This window comes from Macaca mulatta, chromosome 3 (genome assembly GCF_049350105.2).
Source record: "Macaca mulatta isolate MMU2019108-1 chromosome 3, T2T-MMU8v2.0, whole genome shotgun sequence".
NCBI lineage: Eukaryota > Metazoa > Chordata > Mammalia > Primates > Cercopithecidae > Macaca > Macaca mulatta.
In genome coordinates, this window is record NC_133408.1 from 33,175,418 (window position 1) to 33,200,009 (window position 24,592).

At 35.3% G+C, this 24,592-nt stretch overlaps 1 protein-coding gene across 2 annotated transcripts in view; it reads left to right on the forward strand.

Annotated features, from left to right (window-relative positions):
- Nucleotides 1-24,592, forward strand: part of SAMSN1 (SAM domain, SH3 domain and nuclear localization signals 1) — a 168,035-nt gene that overhangs the window by 116,639 nt on the left and 26,804 nt on the right. For both annotated transcript variants that reach the window (XM_015133115.3, XM_001082905.4), the window contains 3 exons: nucleotides 15,132-15,203; nucleotides 19,321-19,470; nucleotides 23,817-23,946. In XM_015133115.3, coding sequence (XP_014988601.3) covers nucleotides 15,132-15,203; nucleotides 19,321-19,470; nucleotides 23,817-23,946 — 352 coding nt within the window. The remainder of the gene's footprint in view (nucleotides 1-15,131; nucleotides 15,204-19,320; nucleotides 19,471-23,816; nucleotides 23,947-24,592) is intronic.

Below are 24,592 nucleotides of genomic sequence, written 5' to 3' on the forward strand. Positions count from 1 at the left end.
GAATTTGTTAAAAATCAATTTAGTCAGACTTATCTCTTTAGTCTTTCTTTGCCTTGCTTTGGAGATAAATGGTTTCAAAATCCCTGAAAACTGAGCTTTTTTTGGTTTGTGTGTTTGTTTGTTTACAATAATGGAATCAAGTCCATGCTTTGCATATCTGTTTCCAAATTTAGCCTTACCAAACTGATCCATTTCTCTTCCTTTCCAGTGTTAAAGATTTTGATGAACTTTCAGAAACAAAACATTCATACAGCTTCTTAGTAGAGAACAAAAATGTCCTCCATTAAAAATTGATTAATAATAGCAGAAGATTTTAAACTGTCTCTGTTGGTAGAAGAAGTGATTCTTGCATAGATAAAGAGAGCCATTTGTCACCATAGCTGGCTAAGTCCCCCTCCTTCCTTCACCTAGTCTGTATTAGTTTGCTAGGGCTGCCATAACAAAATACCAGACTCCGAGTGGCTTTAACAACAGGAATCTACTTGTTCACACTTCTGGAGGTTGGAAATCCAAGATCAAGGTGCTGGCAGGGTTGGTTTCACAGAGAGCTTTCAGGGAAGGATCTGTTCTGGGCTTTTCTTTTTGACATGTAGATGGCTGCCCTTTTACTGCCTCTTCCTCTGGGCCTGTGTGCTCCTGATGTCTCTCTCTGTGTGTCCAAATATCATCTTATAAGGACACCAGTAGGAATGGATTAGGTCCTACCCTAACGGTCACATTTTTTACTTGATTTTCTCTTTAAAGGCTTTATATCCAAATACAGTCAGGGTCTGAGGTACAAGGTGTTAGGGCTTCAAACATATGAATTTGTGGGAGTCAATTCAGCTCATAACAAAGTCTATGAGCTTGTACTAATTGGAAGTAAGGATTAGGATTTTAGTTGCTTCCTTCCTTCCAATGACTCTAGATCTTTCTCCACTTCCAGTTGACCAGTCCCTTAATGCTGCCAGCCCCACATTTGACTTGACTGCCTTTACCCATACTCGGCAGTGTTAGTTGTTCTTTCCTGCCTCCCATCCAAATGTAACTCTGCCACAAACCACTAGGCCTCTATTAGGAATCATTTGAAAACTAAAAAGTAAAACATCTGTTTGACCAGTGCTTTCTGGCTGCATATTAAAAACAATAGCAAAAACCGTGATTACTTTTGCACCAACCTAATATTAAAATCATCTGGGGTGTTTTACAAAAATACCTGTGTCTGGGCCCTAATACCAGATCTTCTGGTTTGGTTGGTAGAGTGAGAGGCCCATGTTCCTGATGATCTGACCACTCTCATACATTTCTGGCTGTGCTTCTCTTAGCCTAAAATGCTCTGTGCTCTTTTTGCTTTTCCAGTCTATTAGAACGTATAGGTGGACTGTCACTTCCTCAAGAAAGCCTCCATCAGTTACCCCAGCGCAGTGTATTAGGGGCAGTCTGGCAGAGCAGTAGGCAACATGAACTGAAGGCGTAGAGATCTGAGTGTGAATTTCTTACTTTGATATTTCTTAACCAGGAGACTTTGAACATTTTCTTAAGCCTCTTGAGCCTCGTTGTTGTAATCAGGAAAAGGAGAAGTCTTAAAGCATGTCACATAGAGTTGATGTGAGAATTAAGTAAATTACCATATGTAAGCTTCCTAGCTGGTAGTACATATCCACTTAATAATCTGTCCCTCCTTTCTATTTTCATAGTGCTTGTTCCACATTTCCTTGGTTTTTTTTTTTTTTTTTTTTTTTTTTTAACTCATAGTTTTTCAGTATGTGCTCGCAACTATATTCACCATCAAGAACAGAGGATCAGTGGATGTATTTTACTTATATTTGTATCCCTGGGATTTTTGTTGAGGATTCAAGAGAGATTGAACTCAGTCTACCTGACTTTCAGATTCCGTGTGCTTTTTATTACACTTTGGCTACCACTGAAAACATTGATAGTATAGAACATAGTAGTGATTTCTCAGTATATGTATAATGAGCGTGAAATGACTAATGGATAATATTAGTCATCTACAGAAGTAGCCTACTCCAGAAGATAGTCTGTAAATGGGTCACTGATAAAGATCTAGGTAACACCCACATCAAAACAAAGTAACCATTCCTAGAATCAAAATAATCAAACATTGTAGTGTAATCTGCCTTAAGGAAAAAAAGTATTAGCAAAAAGGTGTTGTTTGCAGACAGCCTAGAAATGTGTGGGAGAGTAGAAATTTGCCACTGTGTCTGCAAATAATGCAAAACAGCTGAAGCAAATATCCCATTTGGCTGGACAGACTTCTCCCCTTAGGTGAGATGTGTACCTAAGGCTAGGATAACTTCATGTCTCTAGTCTTAATACCACTTAATTGACTTTACTGTGACCACTACATGAATCAAACAAACTTCCAGCAATGATCTGGTGTCCTGTGTAGTCTTCCTTCCAGGGGAAACAATTTTTTGATCAGTCAACATGAATATGCATTTTTCTTGGCAGATGAATTTCTCACAGCAAATCAATGCTTGCTTGGTTAGTATTGCCGTTTTTGATATCTTATCTGTTTGGTTTATGAATTACTTGCCTTGAAGTTGTATATTTCTGCATGCTTCAGAAATAAAGTTCCCATACTTGTTGAGGTGAGGACCTGACCCTGGACATAGAGACATGATACCTGGCCGACGTGTTGGCTTCCTAGAAGGATTTAACTAAGTTGCTAACTGACTTCACTTCCAAGTACATTTTCTCTACAAAAGGAAAATAAATACGATTAAATCACTAAGTTTCTTTATCTTTTTTTTTTTTTTTTTTTTATAGTTTTAACAACTTAAACTCCTGGAGTAAGAGTCAAGTCAAATTTGCCTTGTATCAAAATCTACACAGTGATACGGCGTTAGTCTCAGTATTTAGTTAAAAAGAGCAAATTGGAATTTTCTCATTTTTTTCCCCCTGAATACTTTACGTGGTGACAGTTATGCTACCGATATTTTTAATTAAATAAAAGTGGCTGGGCAGGGTGGCTTACCCCTGTAATCCCAATGCTTTGGGAGGCTGAAGTGGGAGGATCGCTTGACAGGAGTTCAAGACCAGCCTGGGCAACATAGTGAGACTTTGTCTCTACCAAAAATAAAAAACAAAAAAAATTAGCTGAGCATAGTGGTGCACATCTGTAGTCCCAGCTAGTCAAGAGGCTGAAGCAGGAGATTGCTTGAGCCTAGGAGTTCAAGGTTACGATGAGCTATGGTCACATCACCACACTCCAGTCTCGGCAACACAGCAAGAGACCCTATCTCAATAAATAAATAAATAAATAGATAGATAAATAAATAATAAATGTAATAAAATATTAAATATATACATTTTGTAATACTTATGATTATAGTTTCTTTACATTGTTAGTTATTACATAGCAATCATCTTTTATCTTTTGTTTGATTTGTATGTTAGGACATCTAAAAATTTCAACTTTAAGATTATGACTATCTCACTGTATTTATTTATCAATTATGAAAAAGTCATTACCAATCAAACAAACGTTTATGACTTTAAAGATACAGTTCCTTCAGAGATAAGTGTTCTACAATTATTGAACATTACATTATAGGCCAGGGAGTGATTACAAACTGAGTTTATTTTTACCACTACTCTTCCATTTCAACTCTGCTATGAACCCCCTCAATAGACTGAAATATTCATCTAACCAAATCCCAGTTTGCTGAAAGGTAAATAAATGTAATTGAAAATAAAAATAGTTACAGGACACTATCATCTCTTCCAAACATCCTAACATGAACTTACTGTTTTATTTTCCCACCCATTCTTCCCCTGTTTGGGATTACATACCATATATTTGCCCCACATAAACATGTCTGTTCTTACTAAGAAAAAAAGCGTTTAAATTCCTAAGACTAGCCGCAGCGGGTGCTGCCTGGGATGGGAATGTTTATAAGCTTTATGATATTAACTGCAGCACTCAACCTCAGGTGGCATAAAGCATGCAAAAAAGAACTTTCTGTCAGTTTTATTATTTCTAAAAAGGTTCCCCTTGAAGCAGAAGAGTGACCTTGCTCTGCTGAGCTGACATATGCCACTGGATTAATGGTCGAGCCCTGCTGGAGGGAAGCTCACGGAAACATTACAACTCCAGAAGCTAGGCTGGCGATGACCATTAATCAGGGGGCCCCAAATCATGCATCAAACACACTCATTTAAAAGTAGTAAAAATGATTCAAAAAAAACCAAAACTTTTTGAGAATTAGCTTATTGTTTGTCATTACTTGTGTTCAAGGAGGTCGTGAAATGACTAAAATATCCCCTGGGCAGACATTTTGGAAGGTTACTGTGTACCCAGAGACCAAGTGAATGCAGAGGACTTTTTGTTGTTGTTGCTGTTGTTGTTTTATTTTATATATATTTTTAATTATACTTTAAGTTCTAGTGTACATGTACACAATGTGCAGGTTTGTTACGTATGTGTGCAGGTTTGTTACGTATGTGTACATGTGCCATGTTGGTGTACTGCACCCATTAACTCCTCATTTACATTAGGTATATCTCCTCATGCTGTCCCTCCCCACTACCCCCATCCCACAACAGGCCCCGGTGTGTGATGTTCCCCTTCCTGTGTCCAAGTGTTCTCATTGTTCAATTCCCACCTGAGTGAGAACATGCAGTGTTTGGTTTTCTATCCTTACAATAGTTTGCTGAGAATGATGGTTTCCAGCTTCATCCGTGTCCCTACAAAGGACACGAACTCATCCTTTTTTTATGGCTGCATCGTATTCCATGGTGTATATGTGCCACATTTTCTTAATCCAGTCTGTCATTGATGGACATTTGGGTTGGTTCCATATCTTTGCAGAGGACTTTTAAGACTCATGGAAGTAAAAGGGAGTTTTTGTTCCAGATAATTAGATGGCAAAGTTGGTTAAAAGGATTTTGTTTTCCTAACTTAATTTTTACATCTTTATTTAATCATAATTTCAAAGTTATGGGTACTATAAATGTTTGCCTCTTGGCGATAATTTTATTTTATTTTAAAAACTGGAGTGACTGGAATTTAGTAGTGTGAAGACGAGATGGGTAAACTGTTAGGAAATATTTCAGGAAACTAAAGTTTTGTTAACATACTCAATTATCACATATGTTTAAAAGTTTTGGAGCTGTACTGCATATTCTTCCATCATGTTAGATAATAATAAAAATTTTTTAAGAGTTCCTCTCTCTCTGATTATGGAAAATAAAAAAAAATAGCTTATATCTAAGATCCTGAAAGAAATTGCTCAATTTAATTTAGCTAATAATAAGTTACTTTTGAGTTTTTCTTTTTTAACTCCTTTGAAGATAAAATTGAATAGACATAATTTCTCTTTTATACTTTTAATAGTTTGTCTTTTAGATTAATGACACTATACAAAATACATATGATAAATCTTATTAACAGTACAACAAATAGAAAAGTCAGTCACTTATTACAAAAACCAGAATAAATTTGGTATTTAAGTTTATAGTTAATGTAGTAAGGTCTATTGAGATCAATATTCAAAGTTATTCTCTTAACTAACAGTTGCTTTTTTAAACCATCATCTTCACTATTACCTTTTGTCTATTTGCCATATCCTATACAGGAGTATTATTTGGGCAGAATTATTTATTTGTAGAATTACTTGTTTTTGAAGTTTAGTTATAGAATTAAAATAGTTGATAATGATGTGACTAGTTAAAATATTATTTAATATTCTATAATAAATAGAACAATAAAATATGCATGCACAGAACAGACAGTTAATTTCCAAACTTATGGAAGAATAATATATATTTTTTGTAAATTGAAAATTTGAGTCATCCATCCTTTGAATTGCCCTCCCTGTATCAAGGTACATAGATAACAAAATTAGTGATGCAAAATTTGCCCAGGGAAATGATTTGAATAGAGGTGGCAAATGCATTTCCTCACTTCTTCCCCCAAACACCCACTATCTTCTGTAACCACTGTGGACAGTTAATCATGACTTTTAAACTCTGAAAGTGGCTTTAGAACCCTTCTCAACACAGCTCTTCGTGAAACTTTGACAAACTATCCATGCTGGTGCATGAATTGAAAACTTTTTGCCAATTTTAGTTTCGAGAGATAGTTCATCCAGACAATGAAAAATCCCAGTGAAATATTCCTATAACAAATACAAAACATGTTTATAGTGACCTAAATGATTATGTTTACTAGAGACAGTATTTATTTCTCTCCTATGAAGGTTTGGGAGAGAATTATATTAGATACTAGACACACTTTTTATCATCCAGTGATCCATCTTATACATAGCATATGTTCCACTACCTTTGTTACATATCATAACTTTAGCAATCACAATCTTTGGATTTGGTGATTATTTCTAAAGAGCCTCTTGTTTAACAATTATACAAATCTACTAATTTTTGAAAAATGGTTAAGTGAATTCAAATTCTATTAATTTCAGCTAATGTTACTCCCAAAATCTGTGATTATTTTAGTGTACCATTCTGTAGACAAACTATAAATTAAGTAGGTATATGCATAGGCACACAAAATGACTTTCAGGTACTAAGTAGTTAATACAAACAAGTATTTGTAAATGAATGAATACAAATTTCCAAGTTGACATCTACTGTACATTTTAAGTTCTTTTGTTTTGTATATGAATATAATCTGCTTATACGAATTGATTCTATATTTGTGTATCTTCCATTTGAACATGATTCTATTTAGCTCTTATGGTTTGGAATGATTTGGTCCATGGCACTAATATAGTATACATTTCTCTCAGGGCCGATTCTTATTTATTCATACGGACAGACCTTACACTGAGTACTAAGTTGAACCACAGAAGCCACTTAGTGTGTTTATGTTAAATTACATGATGCAAACCCTTATGGTCTTTAAACATCAACGAATTATTGTCATTAGTTGCAACATGATTAAGTTCTAATTTGTTTTTGTGTAACTGTGAGATGTATGATTTTTGACATTTAACTTGAAGAGTAATGTGGGATCTGCAATTTGCCATGGTTTTTCCCAAGTCTCACAACTGTAGGATTTTTGTCCATTGGAGATACAGCATGTAATAACAGGGGCAATCAATATGCACTAGAACGTTCACTAAAATGGCATCAGAAAAGGGTTTCATAAGTGAAGTGAGACTTAATCCTGTCCTCGAAGAATGGGCTGGGTTTGAGTAGGTGGAATAAAAGAAGACCAATATTCCTTGAACAAAAAAACAGTAGGAGCAAAAGCTCAGAGATATAAATGAGTTCATCCACAGTGGCCAGCAAGAAGTGTTAGAAATTCTGCTAAATCAGATGGACTAACATTGTCTGCCACCACACAGAATCACAGACGCACTTCATGCTCAGTATGAGCCTCATTTTGTTGACTGAGGAAAAACTATTTAAACACTCTGAGCCTCAGTTCTCATCATCTGTGAATTGGAGAAATGAATGCCTAACTCAGAGGGGGATTGCGTTTATCTCATGAAATAATTACAGATAAATAGCATGGCATGGAGTTTAGCAGATGGAAGGGTCTTGGTAGCAGTCATGGCAATGTGGGGCAAGCTTTACATTTTGGAAAGAAGAATGAGATGATGAGACGTGGTACTTTAGATGATTAGAAGGGCAAGAATTTGGGGACAAATAATCTGAAAGTTGTTGCATTGGTTCAGGAATTAGCACATACTCGAGTAAAAGTAATGAAAAAAATACCTTCAATAAAGTTTGGAGAAAGAATTGAACACAGGTATAGGCTGGGAGAGTGTGCATTTGTGGGTCATTACATTTTACATTATGTGTCCAAACTCTCCAAAGAGAGCAATGAGCAAATACCATTTTCCAATGGGGCTGGTAAGGGTTCAGAGGTTGGGCCAAAACAGATCCTCAGGGGAGCAGGACATAAGCACAGAGCCTTTTGCTAGTACATCTGCCTTGCAGCCCAGAGGCAGGCAGAGGCAGGCAGAGGCTGGGGCAGACATATAATTGGGTTCCCTGGGGAAATTCTTGAAAATTTTAAGGAAGTGTTGGCATACTGAAAGAATTCCAGGAGGACCAAGAAGTGCCATTTATTTATTTTAGTATTTATTTTAGTGGTACTTATTTATGGGTTTAGTAGTTAGAGAAGAAGAGAGAGAAGGAATAGAAAGTGCACAATAACATAATTTTGTAGGAGTGAGTAGGCCAAGCAGAAGTTTCACAATAGGGAAAACAAATTGAGCAATTCATGGTAGTGTAATCATGGGCACATTTTCTAAAGCTTTTCATTTCCTTTTTAATAGATTTTTAAAGAATTGATGATACCAATTCTTTGGCCATGTTATGCTTTTTACCTGAAAAAGCAATATTTAAAACATATAACAATATTATTTAATTTTGATATTTAAAAATATCAAAATATTATTTAAGAACTCCTTTCAAGTAAAATAGAATATCATAACTTCTACTCAATTCCCAGAAGGGTAGCATGATTTGTAGTCTATGGGGACAAGGTAAATAATAAGAATGAGATATGCTTGTACCTTTGAGTCTTTTTTACTCATCAAACTTGTTTTGTTGCATAAAATAGGCTGGTATGAATAACCACTTTTAGAGGTTGTGGATCACTCTGCATTGATTTTTTTTTTTTTTTTTTTTTTTTTTTTTTTTTTTTTTAGTTCTAGTTTCTTTCCTTCAGGTAATCTTTGAGATGGTTTCAATTTGCAGAAAATATTTTTAGTGTCACATCAACTTCTGAAAGCAAATCCTTAGCATGGAAATTTTGACAAAACATTGTAAAACCGTGGTGGAGTCAGAATCTGCACTTCTTGAAGATGTTTCGCAGTTGACAGAAAAGTTACTGAACCAGAGAGATACAGTAGACTGACTAGTTTTTGTTCTTAGAATCCAGATGTACATTGAAAATATTTAAAGCATTGATATATGTTTGAGCTTTGGGTTGACTTTATCCCGGGATAAAATGTGAGTGTTGAAGACAAGGCTTAACAGCTGTAGTAGTCTTTCAGCCTTCAGTTTCCCGATACCCCCCAGAAGTGTATTCCACTGGCACCACATGACACTGAGGCAATTCTAACGGATTATTTTAAGTGAGTTAAATTTGTTTCACCTCTTCAAAAGATCTGAGTGCCTGAGTTAGTTAGAACAATTAAATCTTCGAGTGCCTTTGGATAAAGGCTGACAAGCTTATTGAGATTCAGCTTTTATTATAGTAGAATATTCATACAAGGGCGTGCTGAAACAGAATTCTCGTCTTTGAGTATATTACTAATCAATGCTCTTTGTGCAGTATTTAGAAGAGGTGAGAACTTGTTGGGAGACTGTGTGTAATTTTTAATTTGCCAGTATATTACAAAGTACTGCAGATGTGTGACTTACATATGCGAATTTTTTTCTTTGAAATAGACTGTGAAACTTTTCCAGCAGCACCTTACCCAAATATTAAGTCATGCTGGAGATGAGATTTCATTTGAAGACCCCCAAAGGTAGTGGCTGGCTAAGAAAGAAAATGAGGGTCAAGTTCTTCTGGTTTTGATCAGAAGCTTGATTCAGATTTCTATATAGAGACCCTTTAATTTTCATTCATGTTCATAAATGCAGGTTGGTCAGTATTCTAGGAAACCTACTTAGTTTCATTCTTCCTATCAAACTAACTTTGCCATAATTTTTATTCTGCTCAGAAAGCAAGTCTCTTTGAGAGAAGACAGGATCTAGATTCTGTAATGGAATGGCATAGGGGAGAGTATATCAGAGTGGAGAATTTTTAAAAAGAATTTTTTTGCAAGTTCTGGTTTCAACAGTTTCCTTATTGAGAAGAGCTAGATGATAACTAAGAACGCTGCCAGCTTTATATCATGAAACAATATTCTGTAATAATTAGGATTGTTTTGCAAAACTGGAGAGGTGACTAATAAAACAAGAATCTTTTAAAGTTCTTTTATATTACTCATTAGATTGCATGGCAACACACATACACAAATGTGTTCAGACACCCCAGCTGACCCTGGTTCTGCACTATTTTTGGGTAAGCCAAGTAGACCGTGTGGGAGAAGGTTAACTGCACCGTGTGATTGCAGGTAGTCTTGAAAACAGCAATCCTAGGGCCCATATTTATATCAGAAAGTTAGTCGTACTAAAATGAATTTAAGAAACACAACTTTATTTTCTTCCCTTTCTGTACTTCCAAACAACCATGACCTAAACCATATTATGATTTTTTTAAAAAACAAATTGATTCCTTATTAAAGTTTTATGTAACCAGCTGGGCATGGTGGCTCACACCTGTAATCCAGGCACTTTGGGAGGCCAAGGTGGGCGAATTGCCTGAGGTCAGGAGTTCAACACCAGCCTGGCTAACACGGTTAAACCTTGTCTCTACTAAAAATACAAAAAAATTAGCTGGGCGTGGTGGCACACACCTGTATTCCCAGCTACTTGGGAGGCTGAGGCAGGATAATCGCTTCAACCCAGGGGGCGAAGGTTGCAGTGAGCTGAGATGGAGCCACTGCACTCCAGCCTGCGACAGAGGGAGACTCAGTCTCAAAATAAGTAAATAAATAAATAAAGTTATGAGACCACTAACTTTTATATCATTTTAGCTATTATACAGGAATATTTCTTTTGATAACCCAACAATTTATTATGGAAAATTTGTAATATATGTAAAAGTAGAGATTAGTAAATACTGCCCCCATATATCCACCGCCCAGCTAATTATTCAAGAATGACCAATTGTGTTTCTTCCTCATGCCCACACATTTGCTGCTCCTCACTAGATTATTTCAAATTGTAAATAAGAGAGTAACATTACTTCCTTAACATCAAATAGCTAGTCATTTAAAAATTTCCCCAGTTGTCTTTTGATGTTTTTGGTATAGTGGTTTATTTGATCTATATTTAAACAAGATTCATGGATTATATTTGGATGATATGTTTCTGAAGTCTCTTAGTTTGTACTTTAACTCTTTTTTAAAATTTCTTTATATTGATTTGCTGAAGAAGCTCGGTTGTTTTGTCCTGTATTTTCTTGTCTGTATATTTTCCGACTGACTGTATCTTCTTGGTATCATTTAACATGCTCCTCTGTCTCTTTTTTTTCCTTAAAACTGGTAGCTAGATACAGAGGTTGGTGTGATTGCTTTCTTGCTTCCTTTCTTTCTTATAAACAATATTTCATTAGTTGTATTTAATGCTTCCATCACAAAGCACATACTCTGGTTATCTCCCTTTGTGTGATTTTAGTGACCATTGATGATCATTGGCTGGATTCAACATTGCATTAGGGGTTTGCAAAATGGTAATTTTATTATTTCATCACTTTTAATTGATTAGCTGAAGTATGAACATATATAGAACAATTTCCCCTCATCAACTATTTAGTGGATGAACTATTTGGTTGATGAAATAGGTTTCATACAGGAAAGGCAGATTAAATGCCTAAGTTGTCCCTTTATTAGTTTTCAGAATATAATTACAACATTTCCCAATGTAACTGATGAATTTTTCTTTTTAGTATCCTTATGAACTCATGAATTTTGATGTTAGATGTATTTAAACATATTGCACTCTTCTCCATTTTACTTTTTCAACTTACACTATATCCTACAGGTTGTTCTGTTGCATATAAAAACATGTATTTAATTTTTTACAGCTTCATACATTTGCATTGTGTGGATGTACCATATATTATTCAATCAGTATCTTCTTGATGAACATTAGGTTTTACAGCTTTTTGATAATATGAAAGTGCTACAGTGAATGTGGAAATGTAAACAATTCATATCCAAATGTATTGCTGGTAAAGACATCTAGAAATGGAATTCTTGGGACAGAGGGCAAATGTATATGTAATTTTGCTTGATATTGCCAAATTCCCCTATATAGGTATTGTGCCATTTTACAAATGCATTTCTAATTGCATAAGGAAAGACTGGAAAGGTTTATGTAGAGTATAATGAGTAAATATGATACAAAGTCAGCAGACACAAAGAATTATCTAAAATATATATAGCATTTTTATTTAAGCTCCTCTTCTTTTTGACAGCTATTTGTTTATATAATAACTGTCTTGATAAGAACTTGATAATATTTACTAAGTCTAATACATTACAATTATATAATGCAACATTACCAATATTCAAACACATTCTCATTTATTAAGTACTATTATTTAGGAAGCAAGCTTTGTTTCCACATAATTCACCTTGTTATCATAAAACTTGACAAGAACAGAAGTTATAAATGTGTTCATTGTCCAGACCTCATAGTAGACCTTAGTCATTTTTTGTCATAAACCATAATCTATACATTATAATACCATCTGAGAAAGTTAGTTACTAACTTTTAAACTAGAGAATAGTGAACAAATATAAATGTTCTTTTAAATATTTAGATTTTTTTCTTAAGGGTGTCTTAACACGGATTGAAGCTATTGAGTAATTAGCAATGAGATGACTGACAAAACCCAGGGTAATCATCCTGTGTTCTTCTTAAACCATGACTCCTAAATCTGCTTTTCTTTATTGATATAACGAGGGGAGAATTAATTTTAAAAGGTGGTGGCTATTGATTACTTAATGGAAGAAGACAGTGTAGCAAAATGCTGAAGCGAGTCTATTCTGTGCCCTCCTGTGCAACAGGACCCATTATCCAGTTGTGGAAATCATACCCTAACTCTCATTCATATTTAACAGGCTATATGTAGGCTACAAAATTGCCTTAGGCATGGGCTCCAATCGGCCATAGAATGGTTTTAAGTATAAAAAAGAGTAATAGATTTCCATGTGTTCAGATTGTTTATAAGCTGGACAACAATAGGCTCAATTCCTTTCTGCGATTGCTGAGCAATGGCGGCCAGATGGAAACACCTACTAGGCAAGTTGGAGTGATTAATATTCTGAGAAGCCACTCTAGGCTAGTAAGTACTACATAGGAAGACTTTGTATTTTCCAGTGTGGTTCTCAGTTTCAGCCTTCGCTTCTGCTCCTTTCACCACAGGCTGAGGGGCCTGTTCAGCAGGGGTGGCCAGTCAGCAAAAGGCGTTAATTGTGTCTAACACAGCTATCATCCTTGGGGCAATATTCTGTATCACACCGTCTATCAAGCTAACCCCTTGTCACACGTCAGGATCTTTTTATTTCCGTTCATTTAAAAGGGAAACAAACATTTTTAAATAGCTGGTAGGGAGGCATGAGAGCTTTCAGGGATTAGGAGCCCTTGAAGCTGCCTTTTACTGAAATGGGCTGTGATTTCTGAAAGGACAATATAGCAGGTCCTCCAATAACATCGTTTTCTCCAACATCATTTTGTTATAATAACACTGATGGAGGAAAAAAATCAGTTCCTGACCAGGGTCACTGTCACTGCAGGGTTTGCACAATCTTCTCATTTCTGTGTGAGTTTCCTCCCACATCCCAAAGAAGGGAATCTCAGGTCAATCGGCGTGTCCAAATTGTTCCACAATGAGTGAGTGTGGATGTGGGCTTCAGCGTGCCCTGCGATGACAGCACTCTGTCCAGGGCTAGCTCCTGCCTTGTGTCCCGAGTTGTGGGGATAGGCTCTGGCCACTCACAGCAACCCTGAGCTGGAATAACTGGGTAAATAATTATGTTAATTTTTTAAATTAATTTTTCTTAAATGTGTGTATGGATCGCATTTGTTTCAGTGTTTACCATTAGAAGTGTTTGGGTCTTTATTTAGAAATTTGATAATGTTTTTGTAACGAGAAATGGATCATAGGAACTTGTTATTTGAACTTGTTATTTCGAGCAGCCCATGGTAAAGAGGATTTTATTACACCTGGTTTTGCTTAAGGTAGCAATTTCCGAGATCCCATCAACAGCATTAAGTGAGGCCTTGTTGTACAAGGCTTTATAGATTACTGACTCCCGTTATTAATTTTCTAAATTACCAGATTATACGTCAGTACCACCAGTTTATTTTTAAAATATGATAAGCTTGAAATAAGATAAAGTCCTTTAGAAAGAAAATATTCTCGGGATTTATGAGTACACAAAGAACACAGCATCAGATATCCACCATCCCAAACAATGCATAGAATTAGATAGTGAGAAAATATCAATTTTTTGACTCAATGACTCTAAAGAATTTTAAAACGTGTTTAAGGGATTCATTTATTTTGTCACCTATCAGAAATTATTTATAATTACCTGCCTAGAATGAGTTGCATAATAAAGATTCAGCTTTGTTAGCAAAAGGTATTCAAGGCAACATCTTCTATTAACATACTGAGATTTTTCTCAAAACAGTGAATGAAACTGACCCAGAGGTCTCATTGTAATTCTATGTTAAATGTGGAAAAATTCCATTTTACTCCCAACCTTGGACTGTGCATACCTAAAAGCTGCGTTCAATTTATTAATAAGTCTATGTGTGTGCCTTCTTTTTCTGATATCCAGCAGAGAATTTCAAATGATCAAGAGTTGGTAATAGAAAATGCACTTATGTTCTTTTTTTTTTTTTTAATAAACTTGATCTTTTATTTTCATTTTTATTTTAAGTTTCGGGGTACATGTGCAGGATGTACAGGTTTGTTACGTAAGTAAACATGTGCCATGGTGGTTTGCTGCACCTGTCAACCCATAACCTAGGTATTAAGCCCATCATGCATTAGCTATTTTTCCTGATGCACTCCCTCTCCCCGCCCTCCACCCCACAGGCCCCAGTGTGTGAACAAACTTGATCTTTGTGAGGCATAATGATGGATCTACTCAGATGCTTGCTTTTTGTTTGTGTGTTTTGTTGTTGTTATTTGTTTATTGGTTAGTTGGTTAGTACTACATGCTGTTAAGTTTGTGGTTAGCTCATTTCAAGAAGCTTTAGGTTTAGAATTCATGGATTCTTCAGCTGCCGCTTCGAAGAACGAAATTAAAATCAAAAATTTAAAATAATTTAACCAAGATTTTCTCCGAGGTGCTTACTTAACATTATAACATAAAACATAGGAAGACGTTTTATCAACTGTAAATATAAAAATGTTAATAGGTATACCTTCACAGCCTTTGGATATTCCAGAGAGAAGAGCTTCTTAAAGCCTGTATTTGCAAGAGATGGTGCTTATTAAACTATAATCTAATATACTTATCAGTTTGGGCAGTGAAAATAGCAAGCTCTAAGTTTCCTTTTTCTTTTCTATTTTATAGCGAAGCAGCAGTTTTGGGAATTTCGATCGTTTTCGGAATCATTCTTTATCAAAAGCAGATGATTCAACTGAGGTTAGTAGTTTATTCCATTTTTATGAATGTTATGCAAACACATTATGAAATATTATGAAGACAATGTCACTTTTGCAAAGTAAAATAAGAAAAATAAATACATTTTAAAATTGTAGCCTTGCATGTATTTTTGTGATAAGTGAACAAACCATTATTTAGTACCGTTGTAGAAAGCAATGGGTTCTTGTCACACGACCAGGAAAATTTAGGGGCACACACACATTGTAGGGTGAGTAAGGCAGGGTTTATTGCGTGAAAAGGAAAAAAAGAAAAAAAAGAGGAACTCCCAGCAAAGCGAGAGTCCTGCTAGCAGGCCCTTTACAGATTGAATCCCAGGACACCACATAGCAACAAAAGACGCCAGGCTCCCCCAGGCAGCAAATCACGTGAACTTCCCATAGCTCCACCCCTTCCCCAGTGCACAGGTGGGCATTATTAAGAGAGAATCAGTGGGGAAAGGGTGAGCTTCATCCAGGATCAGCAGTCTGGTTTTTCATCCTTCAAGCTGTTTCAGGCTTGAAGACGAGGTTTCGCAAAGGACTCTTGGCTGTTTCCTGTCTCTATCAGTACCCAGTACCATGCTGGGCATTAAAAGTAAAATCCTATTTTAAGAAGCCTAACAGATGTTTGGGAAAGCAAAACATGAATCCGAAAAGATAGAATTCAAAGTGACACTGACAATTCCAAATTTCCTGAGTATTTCTACTATAAAACAATGTGTGTATACATATACGTACACACACACACACACACACACACACACACCGTGTTTATACACATTACTTGATAGATATATGTAAAAGTTTATGTCAGTTGTAATTGCTTTAAATTAGAACAAGATAAGATTAAGCGGCCCAACTGTACATTTGTGAAGGAGAGCATACGGCTGCTCAACTGGACTCTCACACTTCAGTGTACACTGAAATATCCCATTGGTGAGCGCTACTTACACATTTGTAAACTACAGACATTTTAATTGTAGCTTAAGAAAAGCTTCCTATAGAAAATAAGTTTGCATAATAATTTCAATAATATGTACATTTAATTGAGCACTCATGATGAAATAAGCACAATGCTAACTTTATAACAATTTACCTGTCTATAACATAGGAACTATTAGTATATCTATTTTGCCATTGCAGAAATATGCTTGCTTCATCAAATAAAATTACTTCTAAATTACAGAGTGAGTAAATGACAAAGGCAGAACTCAACCTCTTCTCTGACTCCAAAGTTTGCCATATTGTCTCATAAAGTAGGGGCCACATTTGCTCAGTGATTAATGACAGGTACAACAACAGCTAATAAAATAGTACAGAGAAGGGGTGTCTACTAAGAAAACTGAAAATACTGTTTACCATTGAACCTGATTCAGCAACCTCACAGGTAATATATTCTTTTTAGATCAATAGGTTTTTAGATCTTATGCTTATTTTCAAATATATTTACCTGCAATATTTTAAAATATTGTAATATTAATAATGATTCCTTTTATTAATTTATTATGTATATATTCACATTTATGAGTAAACTTGTACGTAATTATATAGTCAATCAACATTTACATAATGGTGAGTAATAAATGTAATATATACATGTAAATCTCTCTAGCCACATACATGTGTTTGTGTGTGTGTATATATATATGGAAAGAGAGAGAAACTGTATATAATTTTATTTTCAGTTGGCATCTTGTATACATTTTTAATTCTCCACAATCATACATATATTCCACTGCTGTTTAGTTTATAATTCTGGTATTAACCTATACAAGATAGCTCATGTTCATTCAGGTTCATTGGTTAATAATGGTGGCCTAGTAATTTGTGAAAGAATTTAGTGAACCTAATAAAATAGTGTGCATATTTTTCAAAAATCCAGCATTCATTCAAAAAATACCCACTCTATGACAGATTTTCCGTTAGACACTCAGGAAGTACTGTTGCAATAACACAATAAAATCCTTACTTCATGCCTGGAGCTTATAGGGGAAGACAAATCTTAAAAAGACAACAACAAAACCATAAGTAATATTTAAACAGAAATTTAATTCAGTCTATGGAGAAAGGCATAGAAAAATGTGAACATTCAAAAGACATAAACGTAGTTTCTTTGTAGCTTCTGTAAATAATGCTAGAAAAACCAGAAAAAATATTCATAGTACATCTTTCTGAAGCTTAGAAATTCTAGGGTAACACCAGTAGTAATTAAATAATATATTTCTTATTTATGTTAGAAAAACAAATTTACAATGAAGACAGAGAAAGTTTAAGAAGAGAGAAGAAAAAGGCTAACTCTAAAGTTTTAAAGTGCTTCCAAATTATATTTTATTCAGGGTTTTTGAATTAAGCAAAGAATCTTTGCCTTTATAACCTTGAATGTAGAAATTAATAAAGTGCAATGAGGGTTTAAATTGGCTGTCCATTCATATTTATCATAGGCAATTTGGGGTAAGATATGAAGCAAAATATAATATTGATTAATAATGATGTTAACTATGTGGTTAAACTTTTGCATTAAAATATTCAAGTTCACTAAAGGGAAGTTTCCCATCATTTTTTATATTCAGTGAATGACTTGACTACCTGTCCACCTATCAGGAATTGTGGACAGTGTTAAACTAGATGTCCTTCAAGTTTCCTTTCTTGCAAATATAAGGTATTTTAGGACTTGTAACCCAAACATATCCTCCAAGAAAAAAAAAAAATCTGCAATGTTCTACATGAGAAGTTTCATTTACTGAAACAATATCAAGTGATAGCTATGTGCCTGGAAGTACTCTAGACACTCAAAGAAAACAGATCAAGTCTCAAGTCTCAAGTCTCATGGAACATGCATCATAGTGGGAGATGCAGACAATAATGAAATGAACCAACATATTATCGGGTAATGTTAACTGCTTAGAGGAATCATTAATCGGGGCCAATAAACAGGACATATGGAAGTGTGGAGGGTGATCAATCAGAAAATTGCTCTCCTATTATATGCCATGTGAGTAGATACCTGGATGACTGAAGGAAGAAATTCTTGGATAGTTAGGGGAAGCCAATGGCGAAAGCAAATACAAACTTGGTGAGAACCCGATAGAGAAACTGCAAGGGGGCTAGCATGGCAATACTTTATTACAGTTGTTTTCAAACTTTAGTGAGTATCGGAATCACTTGAAGAGCTTGCTAAGGCACAAACTGCTCCCAAGTGATGCTGATGCTGCTGGTCCAGGGATCATATTTTGAGAACCACTGCTCTAGTGAGTAAGGGAGACTTGAGAAGTAGCGAGGGGCAAGGTGGGTGGTGAGGATATTTTATTTCATATAGATTCTATATAATGTAATATATATCACATAATATATGAATGATATTGACAGAACATTATTTTATGTTATGATATATAGAGTCTTGTGGCTGTGAACAGTGTGTTTTATTCTGAGTCATTGGTTTAACAGCATTCCTAAGCAAAGACCAAAGCAGTCCAACCAAATAAGATGTTTGATTAATCTAGCATGTGAATTACATGAAGATTTCTGTACTAATGGCTGGAACTAGTTCATATATACTATTGCTTGACAATATGGGAAATGTGCACGCTAAGATGAAAACAAACTCTAGCATTTCTCAGTGGATTTAATTAACACGAAAACTTCTTTAACCACAATCATCTCAATTTCTATGAGAAGCAAGAGGGTATTTTAAGGTCTATTCAACACGGATAGATGCTCCAGCCTATCTAAAGCTTCCAATAAAATATTTTTCACCTATGTAGACATAAGAACTCCTTATACCTAGTATTTAATCTTATTTGTTCATCTCAAGAAGAGGGAATAAAATGATTGGTCAATACAGCTATTTAAAAAATAGCCGAAATTCTCTAAAAGAGTTGCAGATGTGAGGCTCAAGTCCTTTAACATCACAAGTTTTACTTTCTGAGTTTGTAACTCAAGCAACCAGGCCTGGACAACTTTAAAAATATGGGTTATGTCCAGATTTTTAGAAATTTTGGAGGCTGCTGCACAGAATGTATGCGAAGTCCACAGACTCAGAATGTTCTCTGTAACAATGATTTCAGATCAGTATTTTTTATTCCTTTATTATTTTGTCTTTTGTAAAAATTCTAAACTAGGTACATGAAGGAGATCCCACAAATGAAGGTGGAGAACCAAGTAAAGCTTCAAATAATGGAGGAGGTTTGGGTAAAAAAATGAGAGCTATTTCATGGACAATGAAGAAAAAAGTTGGTAAAAAGTACATCAAAGCCCTTTCTGAGGAAAAGGTAAATATTCTCTGATAATCATTTGTATTTTTCTACTAAAACTTTCTTAAACTATTCAGCTAGAGTATAGAAGTGCTTGGTACTTCATGAAGTACTTAAGCATTTGTTTTCTTCCTCAGTCATTATGCCCAGAAGTTGGCTGGAAGGAAGTATTACTTTCATTTTAACAGAAGAAACTGACACTCAGAAAGATCATGCATTGGCCGGGTGTGGTGGCTCATGCCTGTAATCCCAGCACTTTGGGAGGCTGAGGCGGGAAGATCACCTGAGGTCAGGAGTTCAAAACAAGCCTGGCCAACATGGTGAAACCCCGTCACTACTGAAAATACAAAAATTAGCTGGGCATGGTGGTGCACGCCTGTAGCCCTAGCTACTCGGGAGGCTGAGGAAGGAGAATCACTTGAACCCAGAGGCAGAGGTTGCAGTGAGCCGAGATTGCGCCACTGTACCCCAGCCTGGCAACAGAGCAAGACTGTGTCTCAAAAAAAAAAAAAAAAAAAAAATCATGCATCTAGAATGTGATGTGAAGAGCAATGTGAAGAACAACATGTCCTTATTTTTGTAGCAAGTGACAGTATGTCATTCCTTTTTATTGCCAAATAATATTTCTCCTTTCATAGATGGACCACATTTAATTTATCCATTTATCACTTAGTGATCACTTGGGTTGCTTTCACTTTTTGGCTATTATGAATAACACTGCTACAGATACTTCTGTTCAATTTTTTGTGCAGAAATATTTTTTCATTTCTCTTGGATATATGGTAACTCCATGTCTAATAGAGAAACTGGCAAATTGTCTTTTAAGCAGCTGCATCATTTTACATTCCCACCAGCAATGTATGAGGATTTCAATTTCTCTACATTGTTGTCAACACTTGTTATTGTCTGTCTTTTTAGTACTACGCATCCTAGTGGATGTGAGGTGGAATCTCATTGTGATTTTGATTTATATTTGGTTGTACTTTACATTTCCCTGATGACTAACAATGTCGAGAATCTTTTCATGTGCTTTTTAGTCATTTATCTATCTTTGTGGAGAAGTGTTTTTCAAATCCATTGTTCATTTTTAATTGGGTTATTTATCTTTTTATTGTTGAGTTTTAAATGTTTTTTATATATTCCGGATGCAAGATTTTATCAGATATATGACTTGCAATATAATGTATTTTCTCCAATTCTGTGGACTGTGTTTTTATTTTCTTGATGGTATTGTTTGTAGCACAAATGTTTCTAATTTTATTGTAGTCCAATTATCTTTTTTCTGGTCACTTGTGCTTTGGTAACATATTTAAGAAACCATTGTCTAACTTAATGTAATGAAGATTTATTCCTATTTTTTTTCTAAGAGGCCAATAATCTCTTAAATTTTGGTGTATGATTTATTTCAAGATAATTTTACTGTATAGTATGTAGGAAGAGTCCACCTTCATTCTTTTGCATGTAGATATACAGTTGTCCTAAAAGCATTTGTTGAAAAGACTATTCTTTCCCTATTTGATTGTCTTGGCACTCTTGTTAAAATCAGTTGACCACAAATATATTGTCATAAATATATGGATCATAAATAAGTGGGTTTACTTATGGGCTCTCAATTCTACGTTATTGATTTTTATGTCTTATGTCCATTCTCTTTTTCAACCCACTTCAATAGGGCTTGTCCCCAGTACTCCATTAAAATAGCTGTCACCATCAGTTGTGACCTCTGTGTTGCCAAGTCCAATGGTCACTTTTCTTTCTCCTTACTACTTTTCAACTGTATTTGACTCAAGTGCTGATTTTCTTACATATAAAACATCCACTTCTCTTGTTTTTGACTGGGCATGCTTCTGACATTTCTTTTTCCTCATAGCTTCCTTTCTTGACTCTGCTTTCTTTCTCATCCCTCGAAACATCTGATCTTCCTGAGGCTTGTTCCTGGATGCACCACTGAATCTACACTCTCCCCTTAAGTCAGCTCATCTGCTCTCATGACTTCGTTTTTCACAACTGTATCTCTAGCTATGACCTCTTCACTTATCTGCCGTATTAATACAATCAATTGTTTCTTTGATATCCTCATTTAGCTGTCCAGTAGACATCCAAAACCTAATAGATCCAAAGCTAATATATTGATTCTCTACACTTTTACCAAAAAAATGGTTTTCTCATCCAGTATTCCCAGTGGCAGCAGACAACACTGATCTTCAAAATAAATAAAAGCAAAAATATAAAAAAGAGGAAGAAAGAAAAGAAAAACTAAGAATCACCCTAAATTCCTTCTTTTTCTCACTTTTCACACTAATTCATCAGTAAATTATCTGAATTGTATTACCAAGTATATATAAACTCCCTAATTTCTCCATGTAAACTATTCCTGCTTTAGACTAAGTCGCCAACCTTTCTTTCCTGGATTATTATAATAATCCCGTAACTGCTTTCCATTCTTTTTATTCTTTCCCCCATAAAATTTATTCTCCGTATGAAATCCAGAAATATTTCTGACAAGTGGAAATCAGGTCATGGTTAAAATTTCAGTGTCTTCATAGTGTACCCCTTTACTTGCTGTGTTCATTCTAGTCCTCTGAGAAGCAGATCCCAAGAAAGGAGTAGAAACACCACAGACAGATTTATGGGAAGAAATGCTAGGAAGGCTTAAGAGAAAGCCTTTAGACTGCAATGCACACCTGACATCTATAAAAGGATAAGGAAAAGGAAGAAGAATCAGGTAGAGAGAGTCTCATACTTCAGCAGAATTCTGAGAAAGCTTTGGTCAGATTGATGGGGGATTGTTATACTAAAGTTTTCCATTACAGGAACCCCACATTCCACTAGAATGGGCTCAAACCATACCCCTGCTTTTTCAGTTACTAACAGGGAGCATGGCTTTAGTGCCAACGGAGTGATGGATACAGAGGGGTAGTCCTGGGGCTGTCAGTAAAGAAGGGACCCCGCAGCAAGAGATCTAAGTGGCACATTTCCATGGCCACCACACATGGTCTATGAAGCTTTTCTTGATGTGGCTCCAGTCTGCTTCTCTAAACTCACACTCTAATATTCTCCTTTGTCTCACTACATTAGCCTTGCTGTTTTCCCCTGCACAACCCAAGATAATTCTGAGTTCAATTATTTTGCTCTCGCTGTTCCTTTTGCTTGGAAAACTGTCTCCAAAGCTTCACATAAGTTACATTTTCTTATCATTTAGGTCAATAATTCAGGGCATATGTTACTGTATGGCAGAGGTCTTTGTAGGATATTCCATTTAAATCAGCCAACCTGTAACCCTAACCTCAGCAACAAATTCTCTCACATCACCCAGTTTTATGTCTTTCATAACACTTACTATTCTCTGAAATTGTCTTATTGTGTTTATACACACCTCCCCAAATACTCTACACAGACACACACACACGCACGCGCGCACACACACACACACAGCTAACACAATAGAATATCCTTCATTATAGCAAGCACTCTGTTATCTTGTTTACCATGGAAATCCCTGGTTCCCAGAACATTGCCCAGTACCTAGGAGGTGTTCCATAAAATTGTGTTGAATGACTGAATGAATAAAGAAATGGATAAAAGTGGAGAATCAAACTGAGTGTATATCATATGTATTTCTGAAGTTTTATCAATGTTTAGAAATGCTCACAAATAAAAAATGTTGAATTACATTCTGATGAATATTAAGAAATTCATAAGTTTAATCCAAACTATTGAAATATGGAAAACATTGGAGATGTTTTCAAGAAAATATAATTTGTTTTGAAATTGTCTGTCTTTTCTAATTTTATGCAAGATTTGCTTCTCACTTGACTAGGTGGCAAGCACGGTATTAGATTTGTAAAGCTTCTTAGATAAGCTTTGCTTTAGAATTGCAAAATGCACATGTTTTATTCATATCTAGTGATCTGGTAGGGTGCAAATAACTGACATGAAACAACTATGCAGAGTTTAAGCTTGTAGGATCAGATCTCAATGGATTAGTAATGGTGTTAAATAAAGGATAAGGACAACATGAAGAAGCAAAAGTGCTTTAAAAGATAAACCATAGATGTCAATAAATCTAACACTTTTGATTAAATAATATTGATATGATATTCATCCTAGTTTGTAAAAATGAGCCATTATAATTTCAACTGAATTCTACAAAAAGAATGTGTCATCTGAATAATATTTCCAAGTATATTGTAAAAGGTTTTGCTAGAAATTGAACTGAAGATTAACTACTTTCGTATTTTATCCTTATGTATCCTTAAGTATTTTATTGCTAAAATATGTCTTGCCTGTTAAATCAATATACACAATGAACATCTCTGTGGAAATCTTCTCTCTGTACCTAACCTCTGATATGTTTTCTGAAGGATGAGGAAGATGGAGAGAATGCCCACCCATATAGAAACAGTGACCCTGTGATTGGGACCCACACAGAGAAGGTGTCCCTCAAAGCCAGTGACTCCATGGATAGTCTCTACAGTGGACAGAGCTCATCAAGTAAGGCTAATGAATCAGGGATGAGATCCTGGGTGTGAGGTCCGGGTTAAATCAATTAAAAAACAACAAGTTAAATTAGCAACAAGGTTCCAGCTACTTGATAAGAGAAATGGTAAAAATGTAAGATATAGTAAATCTATATAGAGTTGCTGGTGTTTAAATAATACATAATATATTTGACACAGGTATATACTGTGTTAACACTTTTAACACTGTAGTCAAAGGGGCTCTTGGGGATATGCCTCAAAAAAGTCATATTAGGAGATTAAATATGCATCTTTAAAATAAAAATCCTTGTTGGAGGGAGCCAGCTTTATCTTGAGCTGAAATATTTAAAAATGACTTGAAGTATTCAGATAAATGAAATTTATTTTCTGTTCTGTTCTCTGTCTCTTTCTTTCTCCCTCCCTCTTCCTTCTGTCCCTGTCTTTCTCCCCCCACCACTTTCCTTTTTTCCTGAAGTACTCTGAAAAATGTAGCACATTTGCATCAATTTACTTTACTGACATTTACTTTTTAGATCTTAACCCAGCATGAACGAGTAAAGAGTGAAGCAATATGCAAATAATAAATGATAGGACTATCACTATTAGGTGACAAAACGGGATCCATAAGTAACCAACAAGGATTTTCTAATGAAGATCAA